The sequence below is a fragment of the Macrobrachium rosenbergii genome, chromosome 55, assembly GCF_040412425.1.
Source record: "Macrobrachium rosenbergii isolate ZJJX-2024 chromosome 55, ASM4041242v1, whole genome shotgun sequence".
NCBI classification, from domain to species: Eukaryota; Metazoa; Arthropoda; class Malacostraca; order Decapoda; family Palaemonidae; genus Macrobrachium; species Macrobrachium rosenbergii.
The window spans coordinates 87,026,730-87,044,229 of record NC_089795.1 but is presented as its reverse complement, the minus strand read 5'-3'; the positions used below and the strand labels follow the sequence as shown (position 1 = coordinate 87,044,229).

General features: G+C 38.8%; 1 protein-coding gene across 28 annotated transcripts in view; it reads right to left on the bottom strand.

Annotated features, from left to right (window-relative positions):
* LOC136835601 (disintegrin and metalloproteinase domain-containing protein 23-like) overlaps nucleotides 1–17,500 on the bottom strand; it is a 546,464-nt gene that overhangs the window by 131,896 nt on the left and 397,068 nt on the right. For all 28 annotated transcript variants that reach the window (XM_067099311.1, XM_067099327.1, XM_067099331.1 and 25 more), the window contains exons 7-8: nucleotides 10,138–10,281; nucleotides 7,733–7,945 (exon numbers count right to left, since the gene is read on the bottom strand). In XM_067099311.1, the coding sequence (XP_066955412.1) occupies nucleotides 7,733–7,945; nucleotides 10,138–10,281 (357 nt within the window). The remainder of the gene's footprint in view (nucleotides 1–7,732; nucleotides 7,946–10,137; nucleotides 10,282–17,500) is intronic.

The window sequence follows — 17,500 nt, the reverse complement described above, 5'->3', positions numbered from 1 at the left end:
CTTTTTTTTTTTTTCACAATCCTTCATCAATCAGTTTTGTCTCCCCAACCTCCAAAAATTCATTTAACAATATGAAAGAAATGAGACGCAAAATTCATTACCCTATCGATAACAAGTCATCATCCTTCTAACGACGTTGGATACAAACATAAATCAAAAAGTCAATACGACGATTTCGTCTCCTCTCGTGACTGGCGAACTGAATTGAATATAGAGTTTAGGCTGAAGGCCAAGCGATGGGGTCTAGAGGTCATTCAGCGCTGGAAAGGAAATTGTGAGTAGGTAGGAGGAAAACATCGCAGTGGCACTATGAAATAACTGTCAGGAGAGGGTGGAAAGTCAGATGGAAGGATAATATGAATGGAGGTACAGTAAAAGGAATGAAAGGGGTTGCAGCTAGGGGCCGAAGGGACGCTGCAAAGAAGCACTGACGGCTGTCGAGTGACTGTCTGTATTGATGCCCTGTCATTTAGCCTACACAGGGTTGACTGGTTTCATTTAACTGGCTTATGGCAGCACCTGGGCATGGCCCATGGTGTGGCAAGTTAAGAAGGGAGGGATTAGGATGCCCCAGTGTGGACCTCAGGACTCTACAAACCAAACAGAGAAGACGACGCCTCCAAAAACATTTTTTCCTATTTTCTAAACCTCGACTGCGAGGATGAACAACAACGGGTTGTATCACGGTTCAAGGAATAAATAACACACGAGGAGAGAGAGAGAGAGAGAGAGAGAGAGAGAGAGAGAGAGAGAGAGAGAGAGAGAGAGAATAAATGAGAATAAAGACAAAAAAATGGGATCGATGAGGGAAAAAGCTCGGAATGGAGCGAGAAGACCGGGAGAGTTGAGGTTGGTGGGGGTGGGGGTGGGGTGGTGGGGAGAGGGATGGGTGGTAGGTGGAGGGGGAGGATAAGGGTGAAAGGAAAGGTGAGGATGACGGAGGAGGGATATAAAGATATAAAGAATATCGTAAAGTACGGAATGAAAAGGTTGTGTGTGTGTGTGTGTGTGTGTGTTGGGGAGGAGGGGAGAAAAGGTGGAAGGGGGGGAAGGGGAATAGGGAGAGGAATGACGGTTGTGGGGGAGGAAAAAAGGTGGAGGAAATTTTGGTAAACCCAATCATATCCCAGTGCAAAATACATTACATCAACCCTTAACCTTTTCCCCCAACAATCTCTCTCTCTCTCTCTCTCTCACTTCATCTCTCTCTCTTTCTTCTGCAAAAGAGGCATAAAAGATTGCTTGCAAGAACCCACCCTCCCCCTCCTCTTCCTCCAAGCTCCTACCCCTCCTCCTCCGTGGCTGATGACGATTCTTCTTCAGTGACTCTGTGATCAGGTGAGTCTTCTACAACGCCTCCCTCAGCGTTTACCTAATATTTCTTCCTCCCGCCCCTTCCGGAGGGACGCTTATTATTCGAGTACGAAGCGAAAGGACGTGGCAGCAGAAATCAGATAAATAAAAGTAAATGAGAGGGAATTGTGATAGTAAAGATTAGGTAAAGAAATAGGTCATGCAGGAGTAATAATAATGGAGATGACATGGTATTTGTGGCAACGTTGCATTATTAGGCCTGATTATTACAATTTTGATTTTCATATTATTCCTGGACTTATATATTACAATTCAGGTGAACAGACTGGTGAGAGAGAGAGACATACACTAATATCATACGATTCTGGTGAAATGACCGAGAGAGAGAGAGAGAGAGAGAGAGAGAGAGAGAGAGAGAGAGAGAGAGAGAGAGAGAGAGAGAGAGAGAGAGAGGACTAATATATTGCAATTCAGGTGAAATGGCCAGAGATAGACAGATAGAGAGAGAGAGACATACACTATTATCATACGATTCTGGTGAAATGACCGAGGAGAGAGAGAGAGAGAGAGAGAGAGAGAGAGAGAGAGAGAGAGAGAGAGAGAGAGAGAGAGAGTGTGTAACCACGTCTAGCATGAATAGGTGTGCAGTTGACATCGCTGAACAGCAGTTATAATCCTGCCATGCCAACAGCTAAGGTGATGTTTCACCTCAATATATTCCATAATAATTCCCCCTCCATCATTTCAGCTCCGCCCACGAAGACTACAAGGACCGTCGGGAATTCCGTTGTAAATTCCATATACAAATGATTTCGGTGGGGAATTAGATTCCGTAGTTTTAGTGAAAGAAAATAAAAAACTAAAATCAATCGGAATTACAATAACTGGCAACAAGAACACTTGCAGAGCATCACGGTCGGTTGCTATGGTAACGAAGAGAAGGATGGGAACGTTACTGCTATTTGAAAGTCTCTCTCTCTCTCTCTCTTTCTCTCTCTCTCTCTCTCTCTCTCTCTCTCTCTCTGTTTCCATATTTCAGTAACCCTCAATATACCAAACGCTTACACTCAACATTCACTTATTCACTCAAATAACCCAATTCTGTCGTTCCAAAGATTTATCGTCAGACCGGCTGAAGTGATCGTTCTCTTACCTGTTAACCATACTCATATTGATTCATACGTCTTATTTCCGGTGGTGGGCCTTGCTTACACAGCTGTTGATGTTATAGTACACGTCATTTCAGTTCCATTTATTACTAAAATAAACACCTAAGACATTTTTAATCGCTTAATTTACATAAATATTCTAAGGTCTGATTGGTTTTTGAAGTCAATCTTAGTCTCATAGGCCTATGTATGGCGGGCGTGAGGGATCAGAATAAGTCGATTAAACAGGCAAACTCTCGAGCAGCTGAAAGAGAGAGAGAGAGAGAGAGAGAGAGAGAGAGAGAGAGAGAGAGAGAGAGAGAGAGAGAGAGAGAGAGAGAAATCCGATACGCAAAACTACGTCTGTCAACAAAAATGAAGTTTTAAATTTTTTATCTTTTGTGTTTGTGTAGGAATATTATACATTCGTTATCGATCAACCAAGGACTTTCCACCTTCATCTAGTTTGAAAATTACAAGAGGAACATTTATACTTCAGTAAACCGTCTAATAAAAGGTAGAAAAATAGACCGAGGACGAGTGTTCTATATATAGAAATAAGGGAATCAACAGATCCTCAAATGAACAGATCCTCGCGTAAACAGATTCCTCAAGTGGAGGAAGTCTCTCTCTCTCTCTCTCTCTCTCTCTCTCTCTCTCTCTCTCTCTCTCACACACACACACACACCACACAAGGAACCACAAATATGGAGGAAAGTGCATAATTTACACCTTACATAACGAAAACTGACTGTGGACGGTGGAACGATTTCCTAAACTTTTAAACAAAACCGATTTAAGATTAAACAAATGATATAAAATACTACTAATACATCTTGGAGTTTAGTATTTATACGTCAAGTGGAACCTTCCACCAATTACCAGGAATCGGAATTGGAAGATACAATTTAGGCCATAGGCCAAGGGCTGAACCTATGAGGTCATTCAGCGCTGAAAATAATGTTGAATCAACTTTTAGGAGAGGCTGGAAAGTAAGATGGAAGAAAGAGAAAATGAACGAAAGGGGTTGCAGCTAGGGCCAAGTGGACGCTGCAAGTATTGCCTACAGTGCACCGTGTGAGGTGATCAATTATCAGGGAAATTCACACGAATTCAGGGCTAGAATTAACACCATTGCTAGGTAACTGACAACACGGGGTATCTGCATGTATTTCTAAACCACTTTTTATAGATTATATCCACAAATAAATGTGGTCACATAAGTGACAGAAATTATTCCGGGAATTAAAACTACCCGAATTAAATATAGAATTTAGGCCAAAGGCCAAGCACTGGGACCTACGAGGTCATTCAGCGCTGAAACGGAAACTGACAGTCAAAGGTTTGAAAGGTGTAACGGGAGGAAAACCTCAAAGCAGTTGCACTATGAATCAACTGTCAGGAGAGGGTGGAAGGTCAGATGGAAGAAAGAATATGAACGGAGGTACAGTAAAAGGAATGAAAGAGGTTGCAGCTAGGGGCAGAAGGGATGCTGCAAAGAATCTTTAGTAATGCCTACGGTGCAGCACGTGAGGTGCACTGACGGCATTAACCCCCTAAGGGGGATTAGACAGACGGTAAGCTATACTACCGAAACCTGTTAAAGACAGACAGAGAGAAATCGGGAAATTTAAACAAATGATACAGTTATTTCAGAATATGGAAAATAGAAAATAGAAATAAACAGACAAATAAAGCAGGGATGTGGTCACGTCAATAAGCAAGTAAAAAATGCGCAGAAGTTTCTTCTGAGCAATCGAGTTTTCTGTACAGCGTATAATCAAGGCCACCGAAAATAGATCTATCTTTCGGTGGTCTCCGTATATTGCTGCATGAGCCGCGCCCCATAAAACTTTAACCGCAGCCCGGTGGTGGCCTATCCTATATCGATACCAGAAGCACGATTACGATTAACTTTAACCTTAAATAAAATAAAAACTACTAAGGCCAGAGGGCTGCAATTTAGTACGTTTGATGATTGAAGGGTGGATGATCAACATACCAAGTTGTAGCCCTCTATCCCTAGTAGTTTTTAAGATCTGAGGGCGGACAGAAAAAAGTGCGGACGGACAGACAACGCCGGAACAATAGTTTTCCTTCACAGAAAACTCAAAATCCTACGAGAGCAGAAGACTCCCAGAAGTAAATAAAAAGTTCAAATGAAAGACATTTATATATATTTGTCCCTGAGTGGTCCCTTCAGAAATCAGAGTACCCTGCCCAAGAGTCATCACTCCAGTTTCCCCATACGTGAACACCAATCCCCGTCCACCTCCCCCCCTCCCCCCGGGGGGATGCTGTAAATGATGATGCCCTACGTCAGTGGGATGAAGACAGAGATTCACTTTATTGGATCTCTCAGGGCAAAGGTCCTCCTCGAGCCATTTCTCTTCATTTAGCGATGATTTTGCCCCAAATGCTGTTGTTCTGTGTGCCAGAGGCCAGAGCCCCTGTTTACTTCAAAAATGGCAGAAAATTTACCACAAGGAACCACAAATAGGGAGTGAGGTGCATAAGTTGCATAATTTGCTTTCACATAATGAAAACTGCCTGTGGAATTAGCCTAAACATGTAAACAAAACTGGCTGAAGACGAAACAAATCGTGCCTTTTTTTGTGGAATAAGCCTAAACATGTAAACAAAAAGCCTAAACACGTAAACAAAACTGACTGAAGACGAAACAGATTGTCCATTTTTTTGCAGTGTCGAATTTGCATTTTTTCACATTTTTGAGTGATCTGCAGCGACGGTGATTTTATCACTGATTTCTTGTTTCAGTAAAGTATCAATGTGTCTGTCTCGAGACAGACACAACTGATACTTAAGCTAAGACAGGAAGTTAATTATAAAATCACCGTCGATGCAGATCACTCAATAATGGAAAAAATGCATATTCGACACTGCAAAAAAAGGAAGAAATTATAAAAAATCCTACAAAATACATCTTGGATTTTGGCTGATACAAGTCAAGAGAAATCTTCCACCAATTATCGGGAAAATCACATACCAGTTCAGAGGTGCAACTAACAGTATTTCTTTTCGTTTCATTTCCTCCCTCTTTACGTCTCATAGGCGATTCAACCTTGGGAATTTCGAGTATCTGCGTCAACTATGAGGATTTACCTAATGCGCTAATTCCTTTCATCATAGGCAGGCCCACCCTACTCGCATGACGTACCGAAACGTCATTCGTGGAAGTGCTGTTCCTGGAGAGAATTTCTCTGGAAGAACTGGTCTGTGTCAGAGCTGGGACTCTAAACACTTGTAAACATCTACAGCACTTGCGTGACTCTGATTTCACGGTTCGGTCATGTGATGTCATCTGCAATCTTTCAGGAAAAACTTCTGGATCAAATGTTCGGGAAAACGCGAATACTGTTTTGACAGACATTGCTGATTTTCGAGTTAGCCTCTTTCAGAAACAATTACTGCTGCTGGCTACGATACGTCCGTGAACAGTTCGGAAGCAAAATGTTTTTCTCACGAATTTTCTTTCTCAGTTCCCACAATTAGGTGACATGTCAAGTCTACCAAGCAGTCAAAACCTTAAAGAGTGAGTAAGATGTCCCACATTTTGTTTACAAGAAATCGTTTTCGGTTTTAGGAAATGATTTAGATAGTGAGCTGTCCCGAGAAAAATATACAATACGCAGAAAATACTGAGAACAGATCTATTCACTGAAACTGACATCTGCGTGCATAACTGATTATCTTCTGTCAATGCAAAACTTCATTTCCGCAGACTCTGACACGTGGTAGGGTAGTTGAAACTGAAAGTTTTCAACAATGTACACAAAACATACCTTAAACCACGCTTACTTCTACATTCTCTACAGAACCTGTTCCAAACAGTGAACATGTTTAGAAATCCCTTTAGAGTTTCTAAAAATCATATTAAGCCATATTTACAACATCGAGAAACTATGCATTTATTGTATGGCCGTTGTTTTCTAATAGATCTCCTGAATGTGACAAGTGGATATCAATTTTAAATACTGACTCATACATCCATATCAGGGTAAAGGAAACTAAATTCCAAGTGTTCGTAAATCAATAGATTTCAGAAATCACACCGGAATATTTCTAAAAATACTCATAAAGCTAAGAAAAATGAATTTTAAATATCCCAAAATTTCCAAGCTTGGGGGTGCATCCCTACAGTAGTAAAACATGTTGTAAATACGTCGGCAACATATCGCAATCAGGTTGAATACATAAAAGTCAACGACTTAATGTTGGCCCTAGCCAGCGCTTCAGTCGATTATACAGCATCTGCCAAAGATTCGATCCTCGCATAAGGTCTCTGACTTGTTTTCAACATGTTTATGATATGTATGTGAAGGTCTCTGACTTGTTTTCAACATGTTTCTGATATGTCTGCAAAGGTCTCTGACTTGTTGTCAAATTGTTTCTGATATGTATGTAAAGGTCCCTAACTTGTTTTCAACATGTTTCTGATATGTATGTGAAGGTCTCTGACTTGTTTTTAACTTGTTTCTGACATGTATGTAAATGTCTCTTTTTTTTTTCAAACAGTTTCTTATATGTATGCAAAGGTCTCTGACTTGTTTTCAACATTTTTCTGTTATATACGCAAAGGTCTCTGACTTATCTCTGATATGTATGCAAAGGTCTCTGACTTGTTTTCAACTTCTTTCTGACATGTATGCAAAGGTCTCTGACTTATTTCTGATATGTATGCGAAGGCCTCTGACTTGTTTTCAACTTGTTTCTGACATGTATGCAAAGGTCTCTGACTTGTTTTCAACATGTTTCTGTTATATATGCAAAGATCTCTGACTTGTTTTCAACATGTTTCTGTTATATATGCAAAGGTCTCTGACTTGTTTTCAACATGTTTCTGTTATATATGCAAAGGTCTCTGACTTGTTTTCAACATGTTTCTGTTATATGCAAAGGTCTCTGACTTGTTTTCAACATGTTTCTGTTATATATGCAAAGATCTCTGACTTGTTTTCAACATGTTTCTGTTATATATGCAAAGATCTCTGACTTGTTTTCATCATGTTTCTGTTATATATGCAAAGGTCTCTGACTTGTTTTCAACATGTTTCTGTTATATATGCAAAGGTCTCTGTCTTATTTCTGATATGCATGCAAATGCCTCTGACTTGTTTTCAACTTCTTTCTGATATGTATGCAAAGGTCTCAGACTTGTTTCTGATATGTAAGCGACAAGTTTCTGACGCGTTTATGACATGTTTTATTGTGCTGTGGACGAAACGCCCTAAAACACCGAGGAAACTCACGAATTTCTTGTCGAGGAAGAGAGCAGTCTCGATGTACTTGGTGGTTCCACGGATGTCCCTGGCATATCTGTGACGGGTCTGCTTCTTCTTGCGACCGTGGCCGAGACGGTTGAAGTTCCTCTCCCACATGCCCCACTCGTACCCGGTCTGGTACCCGCACTTCTGGCGAATGTGCGAGTTCTTCGACTCGATGACGAAGTGGGGGTGTTTTGGCTGCAATTAGAAAACAAAAAGAGGCGTTAGAATGAGTTTTTGTTGTATGTAAATATTTAGATCGCAAAATAGGGCATTTGGATTGCAGAATGGGGCATTTAGATTAAAAATAAGGAATTTGGATTGCAAAATATGGCACCTAGATTAAAAATATGGAATTTGGGATGCAAAATATGGAAACTGGATTGCAAAATATGGCATTTACATTAAAAATATGGAATTTGGATTGCAAAACATGACATTTGGATTACAGATATTGATTTTGGATTGCAAAATATGGAATTTGGATTGCAAAAGGTGGTAACTGTGTAAATGGCTTTGTACCATGCTGAAAATTTAAATTATTTGTGGAATATTGGAATATAAGATTTAGGACAAAGGCCAAGCAATGGAACCTATGAGGTCATTCAACGCTGAAAAAAAATGGTGAAACAACTTTTAGGAGAGGGTTAAGCAAAGTAAGACAGAAGAGAATATGAACGGAGGTACAGTAAAAGGAATGAAAGGGGTTGCAGCTTGGGGCAAAAGAGAGGCTGCAAAGAACCCTATGTAATGCTTACAGTGCACCGCGTGAGGTGCACTGGCTGGGCCACCTCCCTATAAGGGGATATGTGAGAATAAGATTTTAGGTATTTTCGAAAAATAAGGTACAGTACCACAATTAAAAGTGAAGAGTATGATAGAAATATCGATTAAAACAAAAATAACAATTATACCGATTGTCACAAAATTATCAGAGGTAAAAGCAAATGAAACTGGTTTTTTACGATTCCCCAAATTCCTCTGTCGCACGCCGCTTTTATTCAGTGACCCGAAAACTTCAAGATTAAAGCCCTGTGTCCCCCGGAACCCTTCCAAGCGACAAAAAGGATCACCACAGTCACCTTTAAAGGAACAGCAACTGTTCCATTCATCTATCAACCCAATTACCCTTATTACAATAATGGGTTACAGTACACCTAACAGTCCAAGTACTGTAGTAATGACAGCGAGGGGCAATCTTTCTACCGTACAGAATTGGAAGTTGTAAGAGGGAGAAGGGATGAAACAATAATGATTCTTTGTTTGTTTCCAATGCGAACTGTGGCATCTGTTTCTTCTTCACGGGAAATGGACGAAGGAGGATGATAGATGGAATACGGTCGTCAATGGAAGGGTATCGATCTCAATTTGATTAGTACTGAAGGGAGGATTGAAAATAAGGTTTTATATGTATGGGAAAAAGGAGAATAAGGTAAGGGATGTTTCTCCTTAACTGAGAAAAAAAAATTAATGGTTCTACTGAACGCTTCATGAAAGATGATTAACTGTAAAAGCAAAAGAGGATCGGTTTTTCTTTTATAAAAATAAGAAAAATGCTTAACCAGAAAAAGAATATAATTTTTAAGAAAATCTTAATTAACAATTTGTTTAATCAGAATTTTCTCTCTCGGAACCAAAATACTTTTTAAAACAGACATCTTTTAAAAATATATTACGACGAAAGCACATTCAAGATGAAGACATTTTAAAAAAAAAAAAAAAAAAAGTCAAGATGGAAATTTATCATGGCATAAAAACACTAAAAAAAAAAAAACTTTCACAGCAAAGATAAAAAAACCTACCCAATTGAATATAAAAAACTTGTCACATGGGAAAAATGTCACATTAAAAAAACTTCTCACAATGAATAAAACAAAGTGACGTAAAAAAGTAACAAAAAAGTCTTTCAAAACAAAGATTGAAAACTTACATATTAAAATAAAAACTTGTAACGAAGGAAAACTGACACAATTGCAAAAAATAACTTTCACCAAAAAAAAAAAAAAAAAAAACCTTTCACAACACAGATGAAAACATTCACAATAAATTTAAGAAAATTATAACTAAGGCAAAATTTCATGACATAAAGCTTATCATGATGAATAAAAAACATTTCCACTAAAAAACATTTCCTCTAAAAAACATTTTCACAAAAAAGAAATCACTAAAAACATTTTTTACTAAAAAATTTCCACTGAAAACATTTTTTCACTAAAAACATCATTAAAAACATTTTCACTAAAAACCATTTTCACTAAAAACATTTAAAAAACCCATTTTCACTAAAAAACATTTTCACTTCAAACATTTTCACAAAAAACATTTTCACTAAAAAAACATAAAAACAATTTTCACTAAAAAATTTTTTTTTTCCCTTTCACCAGACTCACCAGCTTCTCCCCACCAGCCATGGGCGAGACGATGAGCGTCTCGTTACCCAGCTGGATGATCCCGGCCAAGCCGTTGCACGTCCTGAAGGCTGCGACGGCTATGGAATAGTCCTTCACGGTCCCGTGGTAGTAACAGTGCTCGATCTGGAAAAACAAAAGAAGAGAGGATATTATAACGGCTATATTCAAAGAGGAACTGGCGTCGCAGCGGTAATGGTCATCAACCGGGAAGCATTTTCCCGAGATGTAACCGAGTACCGGAACCTTTCCCTGAAAAAAGCGGGACGCCATATCTTAAAAACTAACCATAGAATTTTCTTGAAAATAATCTCATTATGTTTCCCACACCCAAATTACTCCCAAGTTATTAATCTCTAACCTACTTAACCTACCCTAACCTAACTTAACCTGGGGGCATGGCAAAAAAAAAAAAAAAAAAAAAAAAGGGGCTGGTGCAATACTAGCATAGATCTCAGGAATTTGCAGCCGGGAGACCCATGGGATTATTTCTTGAAAATTGGGGAGCCGTTACGAAGATTTGTCAAAATTGGCGTATGGAAGCCAATTCAGTAACAGGAAAAATTTAATACAATTCGCTAACAAAAGCTTTTTAGCAATCATGATTAAAGTTTCAATTACGTGCAAAATACCACAAAAGTAATCTTAACATCCTAAGGCAACAGCTAAAGAGATTGGCAGATCAGTAATGAATACAACTACTAACTCTGGGCAAAGTTGATTATTAGATGTATTTGCAATAAGAGACCTCTTTACACGCTAGAAATATATTTCACTTGTCGTACAGTATGTGCATGCATGCATGCATATATATATATATATATATATATATATATATATATATATATATATATATATATATATATATATATATATATATATATGCCTCCTCAAGGCTTTCACATTTTAGGGAAGAAGAAGAATCGGCTGGAACTAAAAACGCAAGGAGTTCCGATTAATCCCCTATTTCACACTCATAAACACACACACACACACACACACACACAAGGAAAGACAATGTTACCACAGGAAGGGGGGAAGCCCCTGGGACCCTCTTATTTCGGGTGTGGCCAGGGAGGGATTGAGTGACTGATTAAGGTTGCTAAAACTGGCGTCACAATATGCCAGGGAAGGAGATTCTGAGATTCCAAAAGGAATGGTTATCGTGGACATATATTAAGAATAATTGTCCACCATTTCTAGTGCTTATGGATGTAATCGCCCGAATGATTCATCATTCAGTATTTTGAATAACATTACAAACACAGAATCGTGGATCTGAATTCTCCAATAAGAGAGAGAGAGAGAGAGAGAGAGAGAGAGAGAGAGAGAGAGAGAGAGAGAGAGAGAGAGAGAGAGAGAGATTCTCCATTCAGAATTTTGCATAACATTACAAGCACAAAACTGAAGATCTTATTTCTCAAGAGAGAGAGAGAGAGAGAGAGAGAGAGAGAGAGAGAGAGAGAGAGAGAGAGAGAGAGAGAGAGAGAGATTCTTCATTCAGAACTTTGCATAATGTTACAAGCACAAACTTAAGATCTTATTTCTCCAGAGAGAGAGAGAGAGAGAGAGAGAGAGAGAGAGAGAGAGAGAGAGAGAGAGAGTACATACATGTAACATGTAATATAAACAGACGACTTGTGAACTGCACAAATGTATATTTTCCCTTAGTCAAACTTAAAACTACAACCAAACCACAGTTGTTGTTTATTATTATTATTAATTATTATTATTATTATTATTATTATTATTATTATTATTATTATTATTATTCAGAAAATGAACCCCTATTCATATGGAACAGGCCCACAGGGGCCCACTGTCTTGAAATTCAAGCTTCCAAAGAATTTTTGGTGTTCATTTGAAAGAAGTTACAGAAGCCAATAGGAAACACAGAAAAAGATCTCAGCCATTAAAAAAAAGATAAATTAATAAACACACATAAACAGATAAAAATACAAACAAAGAAACAAAAAAATAAAGTATAAAAGGACTAATATCACTGGCTGGCTCAATGCTACGCTCATTCAGTCAGGTTACGCCCAAGGGAGAGATGGTTCCGACGGAAGAAAAAAAAAAAAAAATAAGAGGAACATATCTTTTGGATGATGAACCCACGGAAGGGAAGAGATATTTTTTCCTTTTCCCTCCAGAGAGAGAGAGAGAGAGAGAGAGAGAGAGAGAGAGAGAGAGACGACTCCAAAGATATGGCTGTATTTGGTGTTAAGTTAAGATGGCCTTTTGCCAATACTGATTCTTGTTCCTTCCTTAATGGTTCCTAAGAAGAATTTTAACATTTTAAAGACTATTAATACTGTAACAGCCAGAGAGAGAGAGAGAGAGAGAGAGAGAGAGAGAGAGAGAGAGAGAGAGAGAGAGAGAGAGAGAGAGAGAGAGAGAGAGAGAGAGAGAGCAACGATTCCTAAGAAAATGTTTCCGGTCTTAGATTAAGCGGATTCTTGTTTCTTCTGGCCCAAAAAAATGTTAAAAACTACTAACAGAGAGAGAGAGAGAGAGAGAGAGAGAGAGAGAGAGAGAGAGAGAGAGAGAGAGAGAGAGAGAGAGGACATAATGATTAGAATCTTCAACATCATCAACAATAAGTATCGTTGAGCCAGAGTGGGACAGAACAGAAACAGTTGTCTCCCTTTCTAAGAGCAAGATATTGAATCAAAACCAGCAGAGAGAGAGAGAGAGAGAGAGAGAGAGAGAGAGAGAGAGAGAGAGAGAGAGAGAGAGAGAGAGAGAGAGAGGTTGAGCATGACATGGTTTTTCAATGGTAATCAGGCAATAAATTTTGTTGTAGGCCTAGTGACTCTCAGATTCATGTTCGTCACTTCCCACTCACGCAAGAATGGCTACCTTTATTAAGCTTTTGATATAATAATATCTTTCTTTGCCAGAGAGCTCTTTATCAACATCTGAGTGAAAATAAGGTTGTGCATAACACTGATGGTTTTCAATGGTAAATAGGCATAGAAAACTTATCTCTAAGTATTAAGTCATTCAGATTCATGTACTTCCTCTCCCATCACGCAAGAAAGACATACCTTTATTAAGTCATTCAAATAATAGTATCTTTCTTTGCCATTTTAAGCTCTTAACAGACATAAGAAATTAAGTCATTCAAATCACTGACGTTCCTCTGAAATCAAGTAATAGAAAACATAAGTATTAAGTAATTCAAATCAAGTACTTCCTCTGGTATCAAGTAATAGACATAAGTATTAAGTCATTCAAATCAAGTACTCCCTCTGGTATCAAGTAACAGACATAAGTATTAAGTCATTCAAATCAAGTACTTCCTCTGGTATCAAGTAATAAACATAAGTATTAAGTCATTCAAATCAAGTACTTCCTCTGGTATCAAGTAATAAACATAAGTATTAAGTCATTCAAATCAAGTACTTCCTTTGGTATCAAATAATAGACATAAGTATTAAGTCAATCAAATCAAGTACTTCCTCTGTTATCACAGACATAGACAGCCTTGAAAAATGTTATTTGACACCCAAGGCTTTGCCAATATCATTAACATTCTTTAATTATGTCCTATGACACCAAAAACAAAAGCAAATCAGGATCCGTCACTTCTTTTAATCATTTCCATTCCTCTGGCCTTCCTCGGGCCTGGGCTAGGTAAAGGCACCTTGACGATCTTTCCTTTCCAAATAGAGTAAAACGAATGTTCTCTGACAGATATTAACCAGAGGAAGGAGAAAGCTGACCTGTGAGAAAGAACTTTGTTATCTCTCAGTGCTTCTACGTTTCCACAGAAATATCACGAACTGAAGTCTATGTAAAAAAAAAAGAACTCAGAGAGAGAGAGAGAGAGAGAGAGAGAGAGAGAGAGAGAGAGAGAGAGAGAGAGAGAGAGAGAGAGAGAGAGAGAGAATTAAAAAAGAAAAAATTGCCATGAGGCTTCCAAATCTAAGCCAAAAAACGAACGGGCAGTAAAAAAGAAACACAAGTGTGTGTGTGTGTGTGTGTGTGTGTGTGTGTGTGTGTGTGTGTGAGAGAGAGAGAGAGAGAGAGAGAGAGAGAGAGAGAGAGAGAGAGAGAGAGAGAGAGAGAGAGAGAACGCAGTAAGTCGAGAATGAAGGAGGAGGAGAAGAAGAAGAACAAGCGTCCATGACGGCCCCTCTCATACGAACTGAGAGAATTCTTCTTCTTCTTCTTCTTCTTCTTCCGTTTTTTGCACGGAATCCCAATTAGAAAGCAAACAGTCGAGAGAGCACCTGTGAAAACAAACAGGCAAACGCACGGGGAGATATATATCTGTATAAATACGTCCAAGCATAAAAGCATTCATGTGTAAGCAAAATTCATGCAGAGGGAAAAAGGTCATAGGTCAAGCGCGCTAAGGGGCGGGTTCCCCTCGGCAACTACGTACACCCGTCTCTCTCTCTCTCTTCTCTCTTCTTCTCTCTCTCTCTCTCTCTCTCTCTCTCTCTCCACAATCCAACCATCAATATAAATTCAGGACTTTTATTCTTGATGCTGGTTTTCCATGAATTCCTTACTACAAGAGCACCTACAAACAAGTAAGAGAGAGAGAGAGAGAGAGAGAGAGAGAGAGAGAGAGAGAGAGAGAGAGAGAGAGAGAGAGAGGCAGGCATACAAGAATTCAACAACAGAGAGAGAGAGGGAGAGAGAGAGAGAGGCAGGCTTACAAGAATTCAACAACAGAGAGAGAGAGAGAGAGAGAGAGAGAGAGAGAGAGAGAGAGAGAGAGAGAGAGAGAGAGAGAGAGAGGCAGGCATACAAGAATTCAACTGAGAGAGAGGACCTTACATATATATATTTTGTTTAGGTCTCTTTGTAGCGAGTTCCTATCTTCATCACAAGCAATTTCTCTACTTATTCTTGTGTCATCTGCGAAACATCTTACTACCGAGTCCCTAACATTACTGTCTATGTCTGCAATCATAATCACAAACAGCAAACAGAGAGAGAGAGAGAGAGAGAGAGAGAGAGAGAGAGAGAGAGAGAGAGAGAGAGAGAGTCACACAAGAATCCAACAACAATGTGGTTCGTTTTTCCCTTACGAGCAAAAACAAGTACCTCTTTTTTTTTTTTTTTTTTTTTAAAGGAAATTCTTTCCCCCTCTGAAAACTTTCTTTATTCCTTTCCCTGAGAGAGATCGGAACAGTCAGTAACTTTCCGAAGTCGTCATTAGGTCCGACCTCACTTACTTATTTACAGGGATCACTTGAGCTTTCGGAATCTCATGAAGGGGGGAGGAGAAGTAGGAGATTTTAACTGGAACTTATCGTCACTCTCGAGTGCCAGCAGGAAATTGTATTAGTATGGGTGACAGGTGTGATGATGTTAGTGGAAATGTTTGATACAGACGACGACACACACACACACATATATATATATATATATATATATATATATATATATATATATATATATATATATATATATATATATATATATATATATATATAGAAATAATCAACACAAAATCACGCGTGGAACAGAAATAAAACATCAGATCAACAATCTTTCAATTGAAAGACAAGACTGTTGCCAACCAAGCCACGGCAGTCTTGTCTTCCAACTGAAAGACCTGGTATCAGGTATTAACGTAATTGTCATTAATTTTATGTTAGTCTTTTTTTTTTTTTTTTGTGATTTTCTTTTAATTATTGATTTATTTAAAAAGGCTGTGTTGCTAAAGACATTCCTGGCTCTTCCTGGCATTGGAGTGTGTAAAAGTTTACTCCTAAGCATTGTTTCTTTTGATGTGGGGTGAGAGCGCCATGGACCTGGAGTGTTGTGGCAGTTTGTCTCGTGTTTTTACGGTGGTCGTCCTTGAGACAAAAGTCCGGAGGGTATGACCAGTCAGTACGGGCCTGACATTCCCACACATTTTACTTATTGGATCACTTGATTACCTTTGCGCTGTGGGCTCAGTCTGCCACCCACGGGGAGCTATTGAGAAGTAGTGTTTTGCGTGGTGTGGACTTCCTCGGGCTCAGGACGACGCAAGGAATTATTCCCGGCCGACATATGGACGCAGGAAGGGCGCCTCTGCATCCTCCAGACGTCTTCTTCATCAGTGCGGCAGTTGTGGGGGCATTGTGCCCGAGGAGGAACGTAGGGAGTCTGTGAACAGGTATTGTCCTCTTGGTATTTATTTCAGGTGTACCAGTAGATACCCTGTTGATGTTCCAGAACCCTCCGATAGCTGTTTGAGTGACGCCGTCCCTGGTTGCTTGTTGTGAGACCGTGTCAGAGTTCCTGGTGATAGTGTGGGTGTAACCTTTGTTCCCCTATAAACTGTGAGGAGCTATTCCTTATCATTATTATTATTATTACTATTATTACTGTTATTATATTAATGTTAAAGTTTAGTTTTATAATATTAGGTAGGAATTTAGTGTTTTCTTTCTGTATGTCTCCCTCCTTCCTTCCTAACCTTATTTAGTTATAGGTATGTTATTTCTTATTTGATACTGCTTATGTGCTATTTTTCACTGTCTTAGGGATTTAGTTTTAGAGATTAGGTAATCCTACTGATTTATTTAAGGACTCATATTTTGTCCTGTAGTCACAAGGCTGACTGTTTATTTTTTTGCTTGTGTAATAAATATTGAAAGACAAGTTTTCGTCTCCATTGCTTTATTTATTGACACTGTATTACTGCCCTCCTTTACTGGTGCTTTAAGTCTTGCACTTCGGCCCTCACAAGGGTCGTAATACCTGGGTTCGATCCTGATGTGAGTCAGAAATTTATATATTATTTCTATATATATATTATACATATCTCCCTCTCTCTCTCTCTCTCCCTAACATCATAGAAAATATTTCCCAAAAGGACTTATATGACCTTACATGGTCAAAAGTAAGAGAATATAACGAGAGAGATCGATGGAAATTAGCTGATAACTGCAAAAAAAAAAAAAAAAAAAAATAATAATTCTTCGAGTTCACTACAATTCTACTTTCTTGTTGACCAACTGAATTACGAGAAGGCGGTTCGCTCAAGGAAGAGGAACTGGAAGAGGGGAATAATTCCCATAAAATGGAACAGACACACACAATAAGACGTTTCACAAATTCTACACGACAACTAGACGAGAGAGAGAGAGAGAGAGAGAGAGAGAGAGAGAGAGAGAGAGAGAGAGAGAGAGAGAGAGAGAGAGAGAGAGAGAGAGTCCTTCACTAAAACGTCAGAACTATAATGAATATGCTTAATAATGAAGCATTAAGAAACGCTGTTAAAAGTTGTTATTCTTTATTTCACTTTTATCATTGACGTTAACTCCTGTTAGTATCATTACCATTACTATTATTACTCACAGCCTGCCAATATGAAGACACACCAAAATGA